Below are 24,094 nucleotides of genomic sequence, written 5' to 3'. Positions count from 1 at the left end.
ACACAGGCAAGGTCAGCAAGCAATTAGGAGGGCAAATGGTATATTGGCTCAGGATGTAATGGTATATTCTCTTACTGCTGCCAAATTGGGCCTTTGTGAGACCACACCTGGAATATTGCATGTTTTTGTCTCCCTACTATTATGACATGGGGTAAACCCTTCTGCTAATTGAACCAAACACACAGAAAAAGCTCACCTTGCCTCATAATCTGTTAAAGTATGAGTGACAGGGAACTACCCAAATTCCACTAAAGAAAAATAACAACTTTATTCTTTATTCAAATCCAAAAGAGAATATTAAACAACACACATCTACAACTGTAAGTCTCCTTTGTCTTAACAATTTATCTATCTCCCACTCTATAACAATATACTGAACCGATAAAGCCACTATTAAATTTCCAAAAAAAAATCAACTTTCAAAAACCAGTCAGCTGTGTCGATCCTCCTCTGTAGATTTGCCCTGGGTCATCTTCGGTCCTCTGCTGCAAAGATGTTTCATATGAAAAAGGTACCCTTCAGAGAGAATTTTTTTTGAATAGTAGGCAGAAGGTGCTCTTTCTCCAGCTAACTGTTCAAAATGCCTGCTTTTATAACCCAAAACATCAAATCATCTCATTGATTTGATGTTGTAAAACAGCAAAATTCAAACTCGATTGAGTTTTACTATCTTGGGGCAAAGTTTAAACTGATTGGTTGAATTTGAACTGTTGTGTAAACAACTCAGTACCTGAGCTACATCTCAAAGGTTACACCTTCAAATATATAGCACACTCTGTGCCTGCAGTCACATGATAGGCTTGTCAGCTTTTCAACTTTTACTGTCTCTTAAAGTACAGTTCACGCCTTCAACTCCACAACACTACCTAAGAAAGGATATACTTGCCACAGATAGAGTGTAGTGAAGGTTCATTGGGCTGATGCCAGAGATGGCAGGACTGTCCTTTTTTTCTCTTGTGGGATGTTGGTGTTGTTGGCTGACCAGCATTTATTGCATGTTCTTAGTTGCCCTTAAGAAAATGGTGGTGAGCTGCCCTCTTTGACTACTGAAGTCCATGTGCTATAGATAGACCCACAATGGCATTACAGAGGGAATTTCAGGGTTTTGACCAATGACAGTGAAGGAATAGTGATAGATTTCCAAGTCACAATGGTGAGTGCTTTCGATGGGAATTTGCAGGTGGTGGTGTTCCCATACATCAGCTGACCTTGTCCTTCTAGATGGAAGTGGTTATAGGTTTGGAAGGTGCTGTCTGAGGATCCTAAGCGAGGCAAGATTGATTTGACTGGGCCTGTATTCACTAAACATCAATGGTTGAGAAGGGATCTGATTGAAATGTATGGAATTGGAACTACGCTGGAAAGACTAGAGGCAGAGAGGATGACTTCACTAGATGGGGAGTCTAGAACCAGGCAACATATGCTATGTGGTAGACAACTTAGGACTGATATTAGGAAAGAATTCTTCACTCAAAGAGTAGTGAAACTATGGAAACTTTTAACCATTAAAACAGTTGAAGGTAAGTCACCAGATTTATTCAAGAAATGGATAAAATTTTTTTATACTTTAGAGGCATCAAGGGACGTGTGGGTAGGAAGTGGGAATATGGCATTGAGATACAACAACAAACGTGATGATATTAAATACTAGGGCAGCATTAGAGCACTAAATGGCCTACTCTTCCTTGTTTTTTTCTAAGCTTATTCCCTGCAAGAAGGTAATAAATAAGTTGGGTTTTTGCAGAAATCTTGATTGTTATCTTGGCAACAACTTGGAGATTTCTTGAATTTAGTTTCACAACTGCTGTAGATTATATATAAACTCTCAATCTTTAGATTCCTGATCCAGTACTATGATTGATGTGAAGAAAACATTGAAATAATTACAAATTGCACAACCACAAACATCAAAGTTGTGTTTAAATTCATTGTAAGTCTAATTACTGGCATGTGTAAAATTTCATTATGATATCGTTGAAAAATATTACATTTGTCAGAACATTATGTCTTGTACTCATCAGGATAAAATTGCAAGAATAACAATTCAAGGCAAAAAAGACTTCTACCACATGAGAGTGCTTATTGGCAAATGGACCCAGCACTGAATGATTCAGCAGAGTCCTTTATAATGCAGTGTAAAACCTGAATTGATATTTGCAAATTATCCTGACAAGTGCAAGATGAAAGGCTTTATCAAAATGTGTCTTTTTTCAGCAATACTCAAATTTTATCTGACCAAACAACTGTATGATCTAGTTCCAAAAGGCAAGTGTTCTCAGAGAGATGCTGATGAGAGCATGGTCATACACAAAAATAATGATGCAAAGCTATTTTTGAAAAGTGTCTAAAAATGAAAGATGCCTCCTTTGATCCACCTCAAAAACCAATAAATAGAGAGATATGCCCCAATGAATATCTGTGAGAAAGGTGATCGCTAATGGCTTCACACACATTGTCCATAATAAGTTATGAGCAGAGCTCACAGAAAGTATTAATTTATCATCAAAATTAAATTATCAATAGTTCTTTTTAATACTAGTGATTCAATTGAAGGAAATAAGCCACATTTGCAGCATCAATTTCACATTAGTACAAATGCTATTACTATTGTTTGGTTTATAGGACCATCATGAGAAACTCCCATTCATTAATATGTCATAAATAGACCCTGCGTGAAATCTATGCATGTATTTCTGTGTTGCACTGGCAAAATGCACAGAAGTTGTAGGCTGCTAGTATGATGGCCTCCTGATATTCATGTGCATCCAATGATATTATTGACCCAACATAGATGCTGGGGTAATTCTAAATTTGAACCACAGTGCAGTTTGGGTAAGAACAAATCAACAGCCTATTTTATATCTCTTCTAACTTTTAAATCTTTCCCAACTTTTAGTGTTTTATTCATTCATGGGATGTGGGTGTCACTGGTTGACCAAGCATTTATGTCCCATTCTTAGTTACTATTGAGAAGGTGGTGCTGAGCTACCTTTTTGAATCGATGTAGTCCATTCAGTTTGGTACACCCTACAATGTTATTAAGTTGCAGTTCCAGGCTTTGGACCCAGTGACAAATGGTGATTTAATTCAAAGTCAGTATTGTGAGTGGCTTGGAGAAGAACTGACAAGTGGTGATGTTATCATCAATCTGCTGCCCATGTCTGAAAAGATGGTAGGGGTCAGGGGTGCTGTCTAAGGATCTTGGGCCAATTTCTGCATGTAATCTTGCAGATAGTACACACTGTTGCAACTGAGCATCAGTGGCATGGGCAAGAGAATATTTGTGGATGTGGTGCCAATGAAACAGGCTGCTTTGATTTGGATGATGTCATGCTTCTTGAGTGTTGTTGGAGTTGCATCCAGCGAGGCAAGTGGAGAGATAATGGACAGGCTTTTGGGAGTCAAAGTGACTTACTCACCATAGTCTTCCTAGTTTCTGACCTGCTCTTCTAGCCATTGTGTTTATGTGGCAAGTCCAATTCAGTTCTTGGTTAATGATAATGGCCTAGGGTAGTACATTGGGGGAATCAATAACTACCAAGGGCAATGAGTGGGTTATCTCACATTAGGGATGGTCATCACCTGGCACTTGCATTTCATGACTGAAATTTGCCACATGTAAGCCCAAAGCTGGTTACATAGACTGCTTCAATATGAATGATGCCGAACATTGTGTAATAATCATTGAATATTCCAACTTCTGACATTATAATGGGGGGAAGGCTATTGATGAAGCAGTTGAAGATGGTTGGGCCTAGGACACTACCCTGTGGAATTCCTGCAGAGATGTCCTGGAGCTGAGATGACTGGCATCCAGCAACCACAACCATTGTCATTTGTGCTAGGCATCACTCCAACCAGCAGAGAATTTCCCCGGATTCTCAACGATACCAAACTTGGTCAAATGTTGTCTTGATGTCAAAGACTGTCACTCTCACCTCATCTCTGAAATTCAGCTCTTTTGTCTATGTTTGATCTAAGGCAGCAGTAAGGTCAGGAGTTGAGTGGCCCTGGCAGAACCCAAACGCAGTGTCAGTGAGCAGGTTATTGCTAAGCAATGCTTAAAAGCACTGTTGATGAACCCTGCCATCACTTTACTGAGGAGCAAGAATAGACAGATAAGGTAGCAATTCCCCAGGTTGGATTTGTCTTACTTTTGGTAAAAAGCAGATGCAAGGCAGTTTTCTTCATTGCTGGGTAGATCCTCATGTTTTAGTTGTATTTGACTAGCTTGGCTAGTGATGCAGAAAATGCTCAAGTACAGATCTTCAGTACTATTGTTGTTGGGACACATTTACAGTATCCAATGCATTCAGCTGTTTCTCAATACTTAATGGAGGGAACCGAATTGGCTGAACACTGGCATCTGTAGTATTGAAGGCCTCTGGAGGAGGTAAAGATGGATTACCAACTCAGCATTGCTGATTGAAGCTTACTGCAAAAGATTCAGCTTTATCTTTTAAACTGATATACTGGGCTCCCGCATCATGGAGGATGGTTATTTTTGTACAGCCTCTTCATCGAATGAGTTGGTTAATTGCCCACCACTATTGGTAACTGGATGTGGTAAGACTGCAGATCTGAGATGTTGGTTGTAGAATTGCTGAGCACTGCCTGTCACTTGCTGGTTCTGCTGCTGTGCATGTCAGTAGTCCTGTGTTGTTGGTGACTTCAGCAGAAATCCAGAAGAGGAGAAATAAAAAGGGCTGCTGATTTTCTGTTACCTTTTTTTAAATCACAAGACTGAATATTATCTCTGATGAGACAATGTAAACTTTGCACTGAAACAACAGAAGTTTGACTTTTAGTTTTGACCAAATGATTTTTAGTGATCTTTTTCATGATGTGCATGTTAAAACAAGCCCTGATTTTTATTAACTAAATTATGCTTGTGCTTTTATTTTTCTTAAGCTGCCAAATAGAGAAAGTGAGGTCCTACTGAGATATCGTGTAATTAGTTTCATTGGAAGATATCCTCATCCTCAACTGACAGCAATTCATTATTAAATTTCTGAGTAGAAGTCACCTATTGAATGTTTGTGAATTAACAAAAGCAATCTTGATTGAACAAATACATTGTCATTAGAGAAATTCTGCAGCTTAACAACAGTAGAATATTTTCATGTGTAATGTTTTAAAAGAAAACAAAATTGGTTGTTGGACTCAGTCCCTATAGCAGCTTTTCCTTGAAACAGGGGAGGCAGAAAAAATAGAAAAGGGTTGCACAAACTAAAATGCAGTCACAAAATTAGATTCACTTTTTTTTATTGCAAAGCACCAGAGAAATGAGACAGAATTTAACTGCAGCACAAAACTTAGCTTTAACCTTTCAGATCCTGCTTTTCTGCTGCAGACTGCAGCGTGACATCAAATTATTTACTACATTAACAATGTTCAAAGTGTATTGTAAATCAACAGTATAAATATAATGGAAATGGAGGAGGAGCAAGGTAGTAACAAGAACTCTCAGAATATTTCCTGCATAACATTGTTTTCTTTTTTAAAAAATAAAACAGACTTGGAAAGTTTAATTTGCTACAATTAATGTCATATTACAATGCTGCTACAACCAGTTCTAAAAGATCTCTATGCATATATACAAAAGGGGGCTGAGTGGGAGGAAGAAAAGAAAAAAATCACAACAATTTGCCTCAGAATGCATAAAAATGAAATGTTACAAGAAAATTCCATTACGGTATGAGTCAATTTGCAAATAGCAAAAAAATAATAATTTTATTTATAGTAAACTGTACAATGATGATTAAATCATGTTTGTTATTTTATAAACAGAAGCGGATGAATGTTCTATATATTTAGTCATGTTCAACGGAGCTATGTGCTTAGTGACTCATAGTAAGTAAATGATGATAAATTGTTCTTCACTTTGCTATCAACATCCAAGTCACAGCACAATAGTTCATGATTATTATTACAAGCAGATCAGAAAAGCATAGAATTGAAGTGTTTCAATCTCATAGATTGCTGACTGCAAGCATACCGAAGGCATGCAAAATGATAGCTCTCTTTAAATATTGCCTAAGGTAATGTATTGCTTTAAATTAGAAGAGTATTCAATACTTTTAACAGCAGAATCCACTGGATATATTTCACTATATGACTGCTTTGTTTTTAATTATAAAATTATCTGTATAAATCATTTCTTGATGTAATAAAATGAAACATTTTTGCTTAGAACTGTACTGTTTACATTTCTTTGCCAAGATGGTGTGTACTGTTCTTATTAAATTAGGTACTTGGGGACAGGTTAAGTAATGCAGCTGTATTTTAAAAAAATCATAATGGCACTGGCAATCCTTATTTCATGAAAGTTCTTTTGGGAAATTGTACTAAATGTTTGTGATTAAATCCAATCTGTATTCCTTGGTGCCATCTAAAACTGCATGAATGCTGTTGCATTTCCTGGAGTACTCTTTCAGTCAGCTTTTTACCCCTATCATGGAAAATAAAGTCGTTCTTCCTCAGGCACTCGGACTTATGTCAGACCACAAAACATTTTGGCCAGAACAATTTATTTCTTTTTAAAACTGTGAACTTATTGATGCTTCACCTACTTACAGCAGATGCACTTACCAAATGTGGGCTTTGTTTGATTCAGAGTACGTCGGTATGGGCAGAGACAATTGCTTAGCAATAAATGCTAAAACACTACTATGGTTATATGGATTTGTGCATAAATAAAAACACATTTGCAATGAGGATTTTTTTTGTATGTAAACATACAACATTTTAATCAAAGTCAACACAATTTTTAAAGTTGATACTGACAATTCACTAATTTGAAAAAAGCAATTACCCAACTAAGATGTACATCTGTTTTTGATTTAAGCATTAAAGTAACACTATAGTCCAGAAAAAAACAAAATCATCACACCAATTTTTCATCACGTGTATACTAACTTTTTGTATGGCCTTGTATCTTTAATAGAAAACATTAAATTTTACACCACATTTTTATACGTATGAAAAGCCAATGAAGTCCTTTTGACAAATCTGCTTTGCAGAAAATTTTGACATTATTGTCCCTTTCTCCCCTCATCAATTCAAATGTTATTTATACCTCTAGGTATAAAAGGCACAGTTTCATAGATTGCATTCACTGTTTGTAGGAGTATGCTCACGTGTAGCATCAGATAACGCCAATAATTAAATTGTCTCAAAAAGAAAGGCATAATCTAACAAAATGCCCCATTAGGACTCCAAAAGAGTTTGAAAATAGTGTTTCAGTCTGGATGCTCTTGCTTGATGTAAATGCTTAAATCAAAATAAATCCTGAATTCTTTGCACATGTTCAAATTTCATGTAAAATATATGTGGAATTATTATGGTTTGGCTTCAGTTCTTTGTGAATGGTGTTCATTATGAATACCATGTGCAATGAGAGACTAAATTGCATAACTAAATTAATCTGATCAATCTGGGTGACTTGCATTTCTGGGAATATGAAGCTAAGTACTATAGAACGGACACAATCTAACTGAGTTGGTTACCTTCATATTTGCAGTTAAGAAAACAAAATGCTACAGTTGTTATCATTAAAGAAACTTTCTTTGCATTTAGTGAATGCTTTTTCTTTGTAACGTGCAATAAAAATACTTATGTATATATTTGCAAGTTATGAGAACATCCATTAACAACAAGTACTTACTGTATCTACACAGCAGCACGCTAGGAGCAGCTTTGTATCTTACTATTGAATAGAAGTGCAACAGAAATTTGAACATTCAAATAATAATTGAATACAAACATTTTTAATTATAATTGACTGTTCAAATAGCTGACCTCGTATTGTATTTACACTACAGCTGTCCACTGTTTAACACTGCTTTCACCATGAATACATAGAATTACATCAGATCATTCATGTGCCAAATACTATAAGAAATATTCCAATTAATGGCTTAAATATCATGGAAAGGATGCAGTAAAACAGTGAAAGACAGCAGGTACCAAGTAAACAAAGGGTGCAACAAGTACTTATTGAATAATTGACCAATATTTAAGCTGCAACAACTTTAAATAACTCTATGCATATTATGAAAAGCATTTTCTACCAAAAGCTGTATTTTGTTCAAAATTTACCAAAGCAACATCAAGTTTCACCTTGCATGCCACTTTGTAGTTCATACCATTGAACTTTATATTATTATTTTTCTTTAAATAATGATATTTTGTGATTAAGCAGAATTTGTCCATATTTGTTTGGTGCATCTCAGAGAATAACCGACCTTTTGATACTGCAATGAAATTAACTGTGAAGATTATTCAACACTTCCAGTGCCCTGAAATATATTTTTAAGTCAATTCTGTACAACTCTGCAACTCTTTCTCTTGTAGCCCAAAGAACAAAATCTCTGGTGAAAGTATACATTGCATGTAACAGTCTGGTTTTTAGCGAGTTAAAGCTGCATTTCAGCTTGGTGGAACTCCAATGTAATTAACACCACTAAACATTTAAGTCAACTGTTTGAACTATACCAACCACAACAATGTGCTGCAGTTCTGTTTTAGGATAGACATGAACTTGATAATGCTACACTTTTGCTAAAGCAATAACATGCACTTTACTGCGTTCGCCTAGTATTTCTTATCAGATATGAAAAACAGAAGAGTTTTCTAACATTACTGTTTTCCTGAGCAAGTTAGTTTTTAAACATCCCAGACTAATGTAACAGTAAAATGGGTTTCTAGGCTGTTATGTTGGACAACTTGTTGCAAAAGTAGAGAACCATCTATTCATACAAGAATTTGAATCATCTTGTTTCTTGTGCAACAGCACAGTTTTAAATCTACAATCCAGCATTGCAGTGCTTTCCTTTATGTGAATCAATTAACAGTTTTACCTGGGACTGGAATAATGTTGGCTTTCACAGTAGAACCCTAGAGCAACATCCTACAGCAAGTTTTCTCCTGGGTCTTGTTTAGGTGTTTGACTCATGTTCATACAGCAGTGGCTTCATGTTTTATATCATGGTTGTGTCTAAGTTTGCAAAGCGATGCTCCTGATTAATATATCAACTGCTTCTTCTACATGGCCTGTAAAACAGGAACTCCCCCTGTGATTGTTATTTTTGTCCTTAATCTTGTCAAATCCAAAAATGTAATGGGGTTGAAGATGATCACAAAGAGTTCTCCTTCTTTTGTAGTGAAGCCAACCATTGCAGATTTTTAAAAAAAATTCAGCCTGGTACATAGTGTTATCATGGCTTCTAGTCCAGTTTATGAATATTATCAAAGTCTCGCAACAGGAAAAAAAAATATACATTTCGTTCTCCAACTTTGGGGAGACTTGCTTCATCAAAGTCTCCAAAAGGCTTGTAAGATGCCAGAACTGAAGTCATTTAAATAGATATATCAGGCCACCTGAAATTGCAGTAGTTCAAGTAAATGTTAACAGGAACATCCCCATTTGAATGTATTTTGAGTGTAATACATTTTCAAAATTCTACATTGACCCACCATCCAAATCAAGCATTAGTTTCAGAGTGAAAATGTCACAAAACACATTGCAATCCATACTCTGGAAGTTGAAATCATGCTTCAAACAATGAGACAGTTACGTTACATAAGATACTTAATACTGTACTACTCCTGTGCTCTTTTAACTACATTTTCACCCAGTATATACACTTGCTATCTTTTAAAGTAGAAAATTCAGTGTGCGTGTGTATATGCATGTGTGTATTGGTGTGTGCATATCTTGAAGGGTTTGGGTGGATTGGGGGTAAGGTTCAGGATAGAGCATGCATGTAATTGGCGAGTCAGAACGATTTCTACAATTTAACAGAACTGTCAAGCAGTCCACTGTCAAATGCGAGATGTGGAGCCAGAAACAGTAGACATTAATATATCTCTTTGGTAGCCCCCTTTATGGGATATCCTGCACAATATTTGAAATCTTTTTAATTTATGTATCTAATGTGTTGCCTTTTGAAATATCGTGTTGAAACTTTTCACAGGTAGACTTCCCTTCTCGTGAGTTGAGAAACTGAAGATGGTTTGAAATCTGCTGTCTGTGTCAGGGGTATATCTTCAGGATTTGCTTCCTCATTTTTAGCATAAGTAGCAGTGTTGAAGTTCTCATATGATGAAGTCAGCCTCTTGTTGAGAAGGTTTCGATTGCGATCACCTATAATCTGAGGGGCACCATTGGCGAGCTTCTCTTGACTGCCTCGATCTGCGACAGGCATGAATGTAGAAAGCTTGGGCGGGTTCTTTTTTCTTCTCTCTGGTGAGGTGCGCACTGGCATCCAACAGGAGTCAGAGTGGCCAAACTCATCACATTCACGTGTACATTTTCCTGTCAAAGCTACATCAGGCAAAGGCCTTGAATCTGTTGAAAAAAAATAAAATCTTGTTAATGGGCAATGCACATTATCAGTGTATGAAATACAAAGCTGAGATTTTCACATATTACGCCTGCAGATGCTCAACTATCTAGGCTGGAGATTTTGCTCCACTGCAGTAGTTTTGCTCCATTGCAGTAATGTCTCCAATGCTTTGCTGAAAACCATGTTTATCATTTCCCCTGACCTTTTGGCAAAGCAGGAACAGCTCTCACAAAATATCTAATTCGCTAGTGTATTAATTGTAAATGTCAACAGATATTTCTTCCACATGACATACAAATATAATGGGTGTTTTGCTTTGTACTCTTGCGAGATCTCATGGGTTCCTAAAATGACTTGAATTCTTTTTTTTGATAACTCAATATTAGCTATTAGGCCTCCTCTAGTCTGCTTAGTTATTCAATACTACCACTGCTGGTCTGATTTCTGGCCTTAACTCCACATTTCTGCCTGTCCTAAATAAACCTCAATTCCCTTGTAGATCAAAAAGTTGACCATCTCGGCCTTGGAGATATTGAATGACCTGCCTCCACTGCTTTTTGTGACAGAAATTCCAAAGATTAATAGCCTTTCCGGAGCAGATATATCCCCTCATCTTAATCTTTAAATGATAGACCCTTTATTTTGAAACCATTCCCCTCTTGTTCCAGACTACCTCATGAGGACAAACATTCTTTTAGTATCTACATTGTCAAGTCCGCTCAAAATCCTATATGTTTCAATAAACTCACTTTTCAACACTGTAAACTCCAATAAGCATAGGCGCAAATTGCTCAACATTTCTTTGTAAGACAACATTTCAGCCCAGGAACAACTTAGCGCAACTTTTTAAAACTGCAACTGTATCCCATCGTAAGTATGGAGACCAGAAACGGTAAGCAGTAATTTCAATTGAGTCTCACCAATGCCCTGGTCAGGTATAGTAAATCTTCTCGACTCTTATTTACCATTCCCACTCCACTGCAACCAAGATCAAGAATTCAGTTATTTTCTTAATTAGTTGCTGTAACTCCATGTTTACCCTGTGGCCAGATGGGCTGCTCAAAATGGCAGACTTATGAAAACTAGATGATAAAAAAAGCATGCTGGTAAATCAAACCAAGCATTGTTCAAACGGACCTGTGCTAAAAACACTGAAATAAATAAGCTACAGAACCAGACAGGTTGCAGCTACAGACAGCACAATATGCATTCCCAGGACAATAGGAAATATTAAGTTGGTTTCCAGAACAAAGGGGTGCCTCACAACCCTTGCTTGCAAAAGGCTACCTGACCTATATGCCCTGAACACCTTCAGGAATGGAGGTCAAAGGACCACCCTACCATCAACGCATCAATGCCTGATTGGGCCCAATCAATCACAGTAATCAAACCCTGATTGATCGATTGGTAGGAATCAAAGACCCTCCCAAAGACGCAAAAGCTTCCAGGTATAAGAATCACCGCAACAACACCCTTGGGCATATTAACTCGAGACCAACAGCTGTGAAAAGGAGATTACCCTTTTACAACCAGAAAAAGGAGAAGACCAGACGATCATCACTACATGGATCAAGGCCAAGATCTAATGTGGTGCTTTATGATCATTTAAAGATAAATTAAAGTACAAGATAGTTAATTAGATTTCAAGCTTTAATCATTAATTTGAGGTGTATTGTTATTAGGGTGTTATGTTGAAACAGATAAAGATTATTTCTTATTACTTTAAAAAGTTGACTCAGTTCTTTGCTGAATATGAGGATCAAAACACACTATGTGGCAGGCACAACCACCCCATTTTGTGATTCACATCCAAGGAAACTCAAAACCCTCTGTACTGCAGGATCTTGTGATGTCCTCCATCTAAAACACATTCTGCTTTGCCATTCTTCCCATCAAAGTGGATACATCCAAAATTTCCCACATTATATTTTGTCTAACACGTTTTGGTCTACTCACTTCACCTCTTCCTTTGCAAATGCTTTGTTCCTCATCACAATTAGTTTCATCATGTGAAAAGATGCACAACATATCTATTTGACGTTTCTGACATTTCCTCATTTGCCATTATTTATTTCATAGCCTCAACACCTAAGAAATGAATATATACTTTAGCTAATGTCTTTCCTTTTTTAATTTGTAGAAGCTCTTACTGTTTATAGTTTTTGCTCATTTATATTTTGATTTTTGACTCCGTACACCTTTTAAGTGAGCTTTTGCTAGTTTCTAGAATTTGCCTAATCTTCTAGCCCACTGCTAATCTTAGAAACATTAATAAAGGGTAATTTTACACCACCGTTAACTTTCTTACTTAGCCATAGTTGGTGCATCCTTCTCAGTGAGTCTTTCTTTTGCAATTTAATACAGCTTTGTTGAAGTATCTTAATTGTTTGCCATTGTTCCTCTACTATTTTACCTTTCCACTTAATTTTCCAGTCCACTGTTGCTAACTCCATGTCTCTGTGTCTTTATTTACACTTTAGAGACTAATTTCAGAATTGGACTTCTCATTCACAAACTGAATATGAAATCATGTAATGTTATGATCACTGTAACTTAGAGGATCTTTGCTTTTGAGCTCATTACACATGAGCAGGTCTAAAATTGCTTGCTCCCTGGTTGGCTCTCGAATTCATTCTCAAGGCTATCTGTGGCAATTTGACTTGTCCATTGTGTATGAAGTTAAAAATTACACAACACCAGGTTATAGTCCAACAGGTCTATTTGGAGCTTTTGGTGTGCTATTCCTTCATCAGGTAGCTAGTGGTGCAGGATCATAGGACACAGATCTAGCCCCACTAGTTATATGACGAAGCAGCAGTGCTCCAAAAGCTTGTGCTTCTAAATAAACCTGTTGGACTATAACCTGGTATTGTGTGATTTTTAACTTTGTCCACCCCAGTCCAACATCGGCACCGCCACATCATTACATATGAAGTTTAAGATCACCCAGAATTTTGCCACTGATTTCTTATGGGAACCCAAACACTTGACAAATAATCTGTTCTACAGTGTAGAGTGAGGAGTGAGGATGGGTGCAATAAAATGACCTCTCTAGTGGCTTCTTTCCCTTGCTATTTCTTATCTTCATACATACTGGCTCGACATTGAGATTTGTCTGAGGCTAGGCAATTTCATAGAGTCATAGTGGGTGGCATGTTGGCACAGTGGTTAGCACTGCTGCCTCACACCATCAGAGACCTGGGTTCAATTCCTGCCTCAGGCAACTGTCTTATGGAGTTTGCACTAACCCTGTTTGGCCCATATCCCTCTAAACCTTTCTTAAATATCTGTCCAAATGTCTTTTAAATTCTATAACTGTACTTGCATCTACCACTTTCCCTGGCAGTTCAGTCCATTTACAAACCACTCTCTGTGTGAAAAAGTTGCCCCTCAGCTCCTTTTTAAATCTTTCTCCGCTCACCTTAAAATTATGCTCCCCCGTTGTGAACTCCCCTACCACAGGGAAAAAAACCTTGGCTATTCAAAGACTTTATCTCTGCCCGTCAAAATTTTATAAACCTCTATAATGCCACCTCCCCCCCAAACTCCTATGCTCCAATTTTAAAAGAAGTCCCAGTCTATCCAACCTCTCCTCAGAACTCAAACCACTGCAGCAACACTGCATCCTACTCACAGCTCACCCCCCCACCCGCCCCACCCAGCTTTGTGTCATTCACAATGCAGGCTTCAGTGCAGCAGGAGGTTGAAAGACGTCACTTGGACAGGGCATTTTCAGGTGCTGACCTCACACTCTGACTTACAAGGTGTGAAGGGTCCTGATCTGAGGAGAATTGTGGGCACGTCCACTCACTCTTCTCTTTCTCCTCATTTCCCATCTGAATAACCAACAGTCACAGTCGCCTTCCTTAGTGCCACCTCACACCCATCCTTCACTGTCACTCCCCACAAATGTTGGTGTTCTATCTGCTGCAGGCATTCCATGTCACACCCTCATAACTCTCTGGTTTCTCTGTTTGCAGAACTCTGAATTGCTGGTAGTAGCAAATATTGAGGGATCACCATCCAGGGAAGCCCCCAGGAGTGCCATGGAGGAGGCAGCCTTGGAGATTGACAGGGTGTAGACTACATAAACATTAGAGATGTAGAGATGGGATCTCCCACATAACTGGTAACAGAACAGCCCATGGCAATGACTACTGTTGATTTATGGTTACTATAAACTGTAAGATACACACCAGCAAATGACAGTCATGAATCCTTACTCCATGTCAGTTCTATTTCATGCCTGCAATCTCCTACTGTGTCCTTGAATTTCTAAGGGGCCAAGGATTCCTCAGAAGAGCATTCTAAGGGCTGACTGTTGTTTGCCTTGTGCACTGCACATTGGTGCAGATACACGACCTCAATGAGTCTCTAAGGTAGTTAGCTAAATTGTCACAGTAAGCGACAGGTCAAAAGTGACTCAGCATTTGAGATAGGGACAGGATACTCCAAGCACTATTCAGTTGCCTCTGATTCAAAGACTAGGACTTCCTGAAGCAGCAATAGAAAATGTGAAATGTTGTCTTAGTATTTCCAGAGGGATCCATCTCTATCCATCGTGCCATGACGTCTTCGGCCTTTTCCTTGATTTTGCCTCCAGGGAAAGGTTAGACAACTGCATGCAGAATCAAGGGTGCAGCTACCCATTAACATCTTTGCTTTGATCAATAAGCACCACTCATAAAATGATGGGGGAAAGCTTCACTGTAACCATTAAGCATCTCACTAAAGTAAATAAGTAAGTTGTAGTCCAGCTTTTAATAAATGGAGAAATGTGGATGATTCATGCAAAGCAAGATTGAGAAAGACTACATGAATGTAGGATTCTGTTCCAAGTGCCCTGTCTTTTCTTCATTTACACACCTCCATCAATGAGGTCAGTACATGTTGCCTCCTGCCCTGATGGCCAAGACTGCTCTGTACAGATGCAGGGAGAGCAGACTTTAGCAGGTTACCCAGCGGCACCAAATCCCTGAGGACTTGCACCACAAATATTTCAGCTGCCAGATTAGAGAACAAACTCGGATATAAGGCAAAAAGGAATGGCAAGTTTTTATTGTTAAATAAGGAAAAACTCTTAGGTGTCCATAACAATGTCACCATGTTAATATTTTGAAAGTATGAAATGAAAGATAAACTTTACTTCAACTCATCACTGCCCAATCATATCCACTGTTGCCATTTGTGTGGCTGGTAGCCCAGCATTAAGGAATATGGCTCATGAATAATGCAAGGATTCTCAAGGAAATGAAAGGATTATTGACTATAGGAGGGATTTCTGTCAGGCGGAGCATGCAGAAAACAATGGTTTCAACACTGTTGTGTCATAATACTTGATATGCTGAAGGTATCTGAATCATGCTGTGCTTGTCCATCAAAGGCTTCTTTTGCAACAAGTTGACTTGGCACATCAAGCTCCCCCTCCTTAGAGTCATACAGGCATACAGCACGGAAACAGACCATTTAGTCAAACTTAGTCCCAATCTAAACTAGTCCCACCTGGCTGCTCCTGGCACAGATCCCTTTCAAACCTTTCCAATTCATGTAGGAGAAAGTGAGGACTGCAAATGCTGGAGGTCAGAGTTGAAAGTGTGGTGCTAGACAAGCACAGCAGGTCAGACAGCATCCAAGGAGCAGGAGAATCGATGTTTTGGGCAACAGCCCTGATGAAGGGCTCTTGCCCAAAATGTCGATTCTCCTGCTCCTCAGCTGTTGCCTGATTTGCTGTGCCTTTCCAGCACCACACTTTCCTATTCATGTACCTATCCAAATACCTTTTAAATGTTTAATACTACCCGCATCCACCACTCCCTCAGGAAGTTCATTTCACATGCAAACCATCCTCTGTATTAAAAAAAAATTGCCTCCTATGTCTTTTACCAATCTCTCTCCTTTCATCTTAAAAATGTGTTCCCTCGTCTTGAAATTCCCCATTCTAGGGAAAAGACAATTTCTCATATACCTCTGATTATTCCATAAACTTCCATCAGGTCACCTCTCAACCTCCTATTCTCCAGTAAAAAAATTCCTAGCCTCTCCAGCCTCTCTTTATAACTCGGCATACTACCACACCTGGTAGTATCCTGATAAATTTCTTCTGACCACTCTCTAGCTTTACAATATTCTTCTCATAACTGAGCAACCAGAACTGGACATAGTATTTCAGAAGGGGCCTCAACAAAGTCCTGTACAACTTCAACATGACTTCCTAACTCCTATACGGGCAGAATCCAAGGAACAGGAGAATCGATGTTTCGGGCATAAGCCCTTCTTCAGGAATGAGGAAAGTGTGTCCAGCAGGCTAAGATAAAAGGCAGGGAGGAGGGACTTGGGGGAGGGGCGTTGGAATTGCGATAGGTGGAAGGAAGTTAAGGTGAGGGTGATATGCTGGAGTGGGGTGGGGGCGGAGAGGTCAGGAAGAAGATTGCAGGTTAAGAAGGTGGTGCTGAGTTCGAGGGATTTGACTGAGACAAGGTGGGGGGAGGGGAAATGAGGAAACTGGGGAAATGGGGTGGTTGGGTTGGGTTGGTTGGTCCGGGTGCCCCAGAGGTGTTCTTTGAAACGTTCCGCAAGTAGGTGGCCTGTCTCCCCACTATAGAGGAGGTCACATGGGATGCAGCGGATGCAATAGATGATGTGTGTGGAGGTGCAGGTGAATTTGTGGCAGATATGGAAGTATCCCTTGGGGCCTTGGAGGGAAGTAAGGGGGGAGGTGTGGGCGCAAGTTTTACATTTCTTGCGGTTGCAGGGGAAGGTGCCGGGAGTGGAGGTTGGGTTGGTGGGGGGTGTGGACCTGATGAGGGAGTCACGGAGGGAGTGGTCTTTTCGGAACGCTGATAGTGGAGGGAAGGGAAATATATCCCTGGTGGTGGGGTCCGTTTGGAGGTGGCGGAAATGATGGCGGATGATACGCTGTTCATGGAGGTTGGTGGGGTGGTAGGTGAGGACCAGTGGGGTTCTGTCCTGGTGGCGGTTGGAGGGGTGGGGCTCAAGGGTGGAGAAGAGGGAAGTGGAAGAGATGCAGTGGAGAGCATCGTCGACCACTTCTGGGGGGAAATTGCGGTCCTTGAAGAAGGAGGCCATCTGGGTTGTACGGTTTTGGAACTGGTCCTCCTGGGAGCAGATGAGGCGGAGATGAAGGACTTCATCTCCGCCGCAATATTCCCAATTCCTTCGTGGGAACTGGTGAGGACTAGTTCCAAAACCGTACAACCCAGATGGCCTCCTTCTTCAAGGACCACAATTTCCCCCCAGAAGTGGTCGACGATGTCCTCCACCGCATCTCTTCCACTTCCCAATCCTCCGCCCTTGAGTCCCGCCCTCCAACCGCCACCAGGACAGAACCCCACTGGTCCTCACCTACCACCCTACCAACCTCCATGTACAGCGCATCATCTGCCGTCATTTCCACCACCTCCAAACGGACCCCACCACCAGGGATATATTTCCCTTCCCTCCCCTATCAGCGTTCCGAAAAGACCACTCCCTCCGTGACTCCCTCGTCAGGTCCATACCCCCCACCAACCCAACCTCCACTCCCGGAACCTTCCCCTGCAACCGCAAGAAATGCAAAACTTGCGCCCACACCTCCCCCCTTACTTCCCTCCAAGGCCCCAAAGGATACTTCCATATCCACCACAAATTCACCTGCACCTCCACACACATCATCTATTGCATCCGCTGCACCCGATGTGGCCTCCTCTATATTGGGGAGACAGGCCACCTACTTGCGGAACATTTCAGAGAACACCACTGAGACACCTGGACCAACCAACCCAACCACCCCGTAGCTCAACACTTCAACTTCCCCTCCCACTCCACCAAGGACATGCAGGTCCTTGGACTCCTCCATCGCCAGACCTTGGCAACATGACGGTTGGAGGAAGAGCGCCTCATCTTCCGCCTGGGAACCCTCCAACCACAAGGGATGAACTCAGATTTCTCCAGTTTCCTCATTTCCCCTCCCTCCACCTTGTCTCAGTCAAATCCCTCGAACTCAGCACCACCTTCTTAACCTGCAATCTTCTTCCTGACCTCTCCGCCCCCACCCCACTCCGGTCTATCACCCTCACCTTGACCTCCTTCTATCTATCGCAATTCCAATGCCCCTCCCCCAAGTCCCTCCTCCCTGCCTTTTATCTTAGCCTGCTGGACACACTTTCCTCATTCCTAAAGAAGGGCTTATGCCCGAAACGTCGATTCTCCTATTCCTTGGATGCTGCCTGACCTGCTGCGTTTTTCCAGCAACACATTTTCAGCTCTGATCCCCAGCATCTGCAGTCCTCACTTTTTCCTAACTCCTATACTCAAAGGACTGAGCAATGAAGGCAAGCAATGCCAAACAATGCTTTTTAATCACCCTGCCAATATTTGACACAAACATCAAAGAATTATGTACCTGCACCCCAGATGCCTCTGTTCTACAACACTACCCAAGGCACTACCATTAATTGTAATAAGCCCTACCCTTGTTTGTTGTACCAAAATTCAATACTTCTCATTTATCCAGACTGAACTCCATCTGCTATTTTCAGCCCATTTGCCCATTTGATCAAGATCCCTTTGTAATCTTAAAAAACCTTCTTCACTGTCTACTATAGCACCAATTTTGGTGTCATCCACAAACTTACTAACCACGTCTTCTATATTCTCATCCAAATCATTTATATAACTGAGAAACAAAAGAGGACCCAGAACCGATCCCTGTGGAACACCGCTGTTCACAGGCCTCCAGTCCGAAAAGCAATCCTCTGCCATTACTCTGTCTCTTGCTTAGATTATGTATCTAATTGGCAAGCTTACTCTGAATCCCATGTGACCCAACTTTACTAATTCGTCTACCATGCGGAACCTTGTCAAAAGCTTTGCTAATACCCAAATAAACAATGTCTACTGCTCTGCCATTTTAAATAGTTTTGGTAACTTCCTCAAAAACTCAATCAAGTTTGTGAGACACAATTTTCCACATACAAAACTATCCCTAATCAATTTTTGCTTCTCTAAATGTCCATAAATCTTATCTTTTATTATCACCTCCAACAATTTACCCAAAATTGAAGAGAAACTCACAAGTCTATAGTTCCCTGGTTTCTCCCTACAACCTTGCTTAAACAAAGGTACAACATTAGCCACCCTCCAGTCATCAGGTACCTCACCCATTGTTATCGATGATGCAAAAGAGGATATAAAGCATTCCTCACTTATTCAATTCTGCAGCACAACATTTTACAATGTTCAGCAGTCCAGTACCATTCTAGACTCTCTTTGTTGGTGTTTAAGGAAGGACACCCTCCAAACCATCTGGGCACCTGAAACACATTTTTAACCACTCAATAGTTTGCTCATGGGTCATCTGGCACTATGTGCCTGAAAATCAAAAGGGTTCAAGAATCAGATAATCAAGTCAAATTAAAATCTCCGGCAGAAACTCATGATCGTGCAGTAAAACTGTTCCCATGTTCATGGGGCTCTGATTGTATCTTTCCTCTATGTCGGTGGTAGAACTAGTTATTGGCATCATCAATCGCACCATTCATAGGTAGTCCTGATTCTATTGTTATTGCTCCTCTTGTGCCTCATCAGAAGTTCGAAGTGGAGCTGTGTAAGCTACTGTCATATTGTAGTGGAGGCCAACACCTGGGAGAAAGGTTCACTCAAGGACAAAGGAGGGAATTTATGCGTACAGCCAGAGGGAGTGGGTGAGGTCCTCTATGAGTACTTTGCATTGGTATTCATGAATACCATACTCCGCCCTAATCTTAGCCATCATCCATGAAGGAGAAGGACATGGATGATGGCTAACATTAGGGAGGAGTATGTTGATAGTCTGGGGCTTGTTGATATTAAGCAGGTGGAGATACTGGGTGTCCTGAAAAACATTAGAATCCCTACAGTGCAGAAAGAGGCCATTCAGCAAATTGTATCAATACTGAACATCGAAAGAGCATTAAGGTAGATAATTCTGAAGGGTCTGATGGGATCTATCCCAGGATATTGAAGGGGGAAAGGGAGGAGATTGATGGGGCTTGTATCTTCTTTCGCCACAGGCAAGGTTCCAGAAGACTGGAGAAAAGCCAATGTTGTTCCTTTGTTTCAGAAGGGCAACAATAATAATCCAGGAAATTACAGGCGGATGAGCCTTCCGACAGTGGTAGGAAAATTATTGGAGAAGATTCTTAGTGACAAGGTCTACTTGCATTTGGAAAAGAATTGATTTACTGAGATAATTAACATGGCTTTATGCAGTGGTGGGGGATTCTTGTTTCACAAACTTCATTGAGTTTTTTGAGCAAGTAACAAAGATAATTGAAGAGGATATAGCAATGGATGTTGTCGATTTGGAATTTACTGAAGCATGTGAAAAGGTCCCTCATGGTAGTCTAGTCCAGAAAGTAAATTGCATGGGATCATGGTAAGGTGACAAATTTGATATAAAATTGGCTTGGTCATAGAAAATAGAGGGTAGTTGTAGTGGGGTGTTTTTCTGACGATGTCTGTGACCAGTAGTGCTCTGCAACTGCTGAGACCTTTGTTGTTTGTAATAACTATAAATGACTTAGGTGAAAATGTAAATGGTTGATTAGTACGTTTGCAGAAGACACAAAAAATGGTGAAGTCATAGAAAGTGAGGAAGGTTGTCAAAGGATATAGATCAGTTGAAAAGATGGGCAGATGGGTTAAATGGATTTTAAACTGGACAAGTGTGAGGTGACGCATTCTTGGAGGTCAAATGCAAGAGCAAAGTGTACAGTAAATGGCAGGATCCTTAGGAGCACTGATATACAGAGGGATCTTGGGTGCAAACCATAAGTCCCTGAAAGTGGCAATGCAAGTGATAAGGTGGAAGGCTTACTTTCTTCACTGGTTAGGGCATTAAGTGTAAGAGTTGGCAAGTCATGTTGCAACTGTATAAGACTTTATTTCGGTCACCTTTGAAGTATTATGTTCAGTTCTGGTCCTAACACTGTATGAAGGGTGTGGAGGCTTTGGAGAGGGTGTAAAAGGTATTTATCAGAATGTTGCCTGGATTGGCATGTATTAGCTATAAAGGAGAGGTTGAATAAACGTGGATTATTTTCTCCAGTGTACTGGCTGAGAGGTGACTTGATAGAAGTATACAAAATTATGAGAGGCATGGACAGGGCGGATAGTTGGTGTCATTTTCCCAGGGTGGAAATTGAAAATATGAGGTGGCACAGGTTGAAGTGACAGGGGAAAAGTTCAAGGGAACTGTGCAGAAAGGTTTTTGACACAGAGATAGTAGGTGTCTGGAATACCTGCCAGGCGAGATGGTAGAAGCAGATATGTTAGCACAGTTTACCAGACATTTAGATGGACCAATGAACAGACAGGGAATAGAGTGATAGAGATCATGGGCAGGCAGACTGGATTAGTTTTGAATGCCATCACAGTGGGCACACAGGCATGGTGGGCTGAAGGGCCTATTCCTGTGCTATTCTATAAAGTGAGAAAAATCCAAGGTAGCAAAAATGATTTCCAAAATTTTGAAAAGTCACCTTAAGCACAGTTCCAGTACATGCTCAGACTTTCACCTAGTTTCTATATTTAAAGGCTTTGTAGCCTAAAAATATGCTGTACTCTATCTCTGTTGACCCTGGAGAATTTTAGAGACTTTGGGAAACTTGTGAGCTAGCAGTTAAAGGCATGCTGCAGGATTAAATATGTTTTCAGCATCATTTTTTACATAGTTAATTCACAGGTGCTTCCTCATGGTGTACTTCATATGCCTTTGAAAGCACATTGGTTAATATACTGAATTGGACACCATGTTGGGCCCCTGATGTGGCAATACTTCACACACACCACCCTGTGCGTGAAAAGGTTGCCTCTTAGATCTCTTTTATAACTTTCCCCTCTCACCCTAAACCTATGCCATCTAGTTCTGGTCTCCCCACCCCAAGGAAAAAAAAAAGTCTATTTCCCCTACCCATGCCCTTCATGATTTACTTCTTAATTTTTTAAACCCTTCCCTTAACCATCCACCCGCCACAGTCCCCCCCATTGCAAGTTAATGTTTTGCCTTAAATCTTTCAAACCTATTTATGTTGCACTCTAAATTAGGGGAAATTCCTTCCTCTACATCTAATTTCCTCTTACATACTGCAGCAAAAGGAAAGCTGCATTTATACACAACTGTATCTGAGTTTTCTCTTGCAAGGATAGATTGAAAATGAAATTCAATAATGTCAACCTTTGTAAGAACTAATTCTCATCGGTGGAAAGCATTTCTGACTTGCTTCAAAAACACCAATAAATCCTGATTCAACTGCAATTCCTATTGCCTGGTCCTGCCAGTGATAGATAACAAAAATATTGAAGATAGTCAGCCCCACCAGTCCTTGAATCAAATGTATGTTCTGCAAATTCCACACTGCAGATATTAAGAATCAAAATATTTCCTGCTCATTTAACCAAATCTACCCTCTACATGCTAAAGTATCAATTTATTACATCCTCAGAACACAGGGCAGAGATGCTGAAGAAATATAGAATCTGTTCTTTTTCATTCAATTTTACAGTCAGTGGTGAAGCAGTGGTGTATGTGCTTAAATCTATTTACTTTTCTCAGTGGCTGTTTGTTTAGAACATTACCTATTGGCTGCAGGGTGGATCCATCAGCGAAGTACATGGGGAGACCTGGTGAAATGGTGCATTGCTGGTGAAGCCCCACCCTGTTTGATAACAAAAGCATAATATGCACCCCTAAAGACCTGTCTTTACCTCAATGACAGGCAAGTACATCTAATAATTTTAAGCGTTTTCTGCTTTTAATTTCAGTTCCACCTCCAATTTTTTTCCCAACACTAGACTTCCAAGACAACAATGGAACTGAGGCATCTGTTGGAAGGGACAGTGATGGGAATATGGAAGGAGTACTGTGAGTGGTGGGTGTTCTGCCTTCACCATGTATTTGTACCTAATGTGGCAAAGTTTGAGTTATCTCATGTAATATAAGAAATGGACATGGGTAATTTAACAATGAAAGAACCAACAGACAATTATTAGAGCTCACTGTTATGTAAAACACAAGGTGCTCAGTCACTTCAATGTCTGGGCTAGTACTTGGTTACACACTGTACCAGGTAAAAACAATGACTGCAGATGCTGGAAACCAGAGTCTAGATTAGTGTGGTGCTGGAAAAGCTCAGCAGGTCAGGCAGTATCCGAGGAGCTGGAAGATGGATGTTTCGGGGAAAAGCCCTTCATCAGGAATCCTGCTGAAGGGCTTTTGCCCGAAACATTGATTTTCCTGCTCCCCGGATGCTGCCTGACCTGCTGTGCTTTTCCAGCACCACTCTAATCTACACAATGTACCATGCTTCCATCAGTATATCATGATTTAAGTGGCCTGAGTTAAGATGGAGTATGTCATCTTTATACCACCTGGTCATATGCTGTCTCTTAAGGGTATTCTGATGCACTAAGTGTTAACATAATAAAACAGTTAGCAGTGTGCCAAGGAAGAGGTATGCTGGATTCACTGACTGACCACAACAGGCCATCAATGTGGGTTTCCTCGGAAGCCCTTTCAGGAAGAATTCAATTTCTGGACTGGAGTATAAGGTGTTCATCAGAGGTGATAGTGCCACTGCAACCTTACTAGTAGCAAACATCTTACATTTGAGGCATCAAATCAATTTCACACTGTTTCTTGTCTGTCTGAAGTTTGTAGGTTATGCTGGCATATGGTCTCGCAAGTATCAGCTACCTCCTGAAATTGT

General features: G+C 40.2%; 1 protein-coding gene across 1 annotated transcript in view; it reads right to left on the bottom strand.

Annotated features, from left to right (window-relative positions):
* Positions 1–5,248: 5,248 nt before the first annotated feature.
* Positions 5,249–24,094, bottom strand: part of pcdh7b (protocadherin 7b) — a 391,843-nt gene continuing 372,997 nt past the window's right edge. Inside the window, exon 4 of the mRNA XM_072566482.1 lies at positions 5,249–10,351. Coding sequence (XP_072422583.1) covers positions 9,972–10,351 — 380 coding nt within the window. The 3' untranslated portion in view covers positions 5,249–9,971. The remainder of the gene's footprint in view (positions 10,352–24,094) is intronic.

The sequence above is a fragment of the Chiloscyllium punctatum genome, chromosome 1 (genome assembly GCF_047496795.1).
Source record: "Chiloscyllium punctatum isolate Juve2018m chromosome 1, sChiPun1.3, whole genome shotgun sequence".
Classification (NCBI taxonomy): domain Eukaryota; kingdom Metazoa; phylum Chordata; class Chondrichthyes; order Orectolobiformes; family Hemiscylliidae; genus Chiloscyllium; species Chiloscyllium punctatum.
Note: the sequence above shows the minus strand (reverse complement) of the source record. Positions and strands in the feature narration are given on the sequence as shown.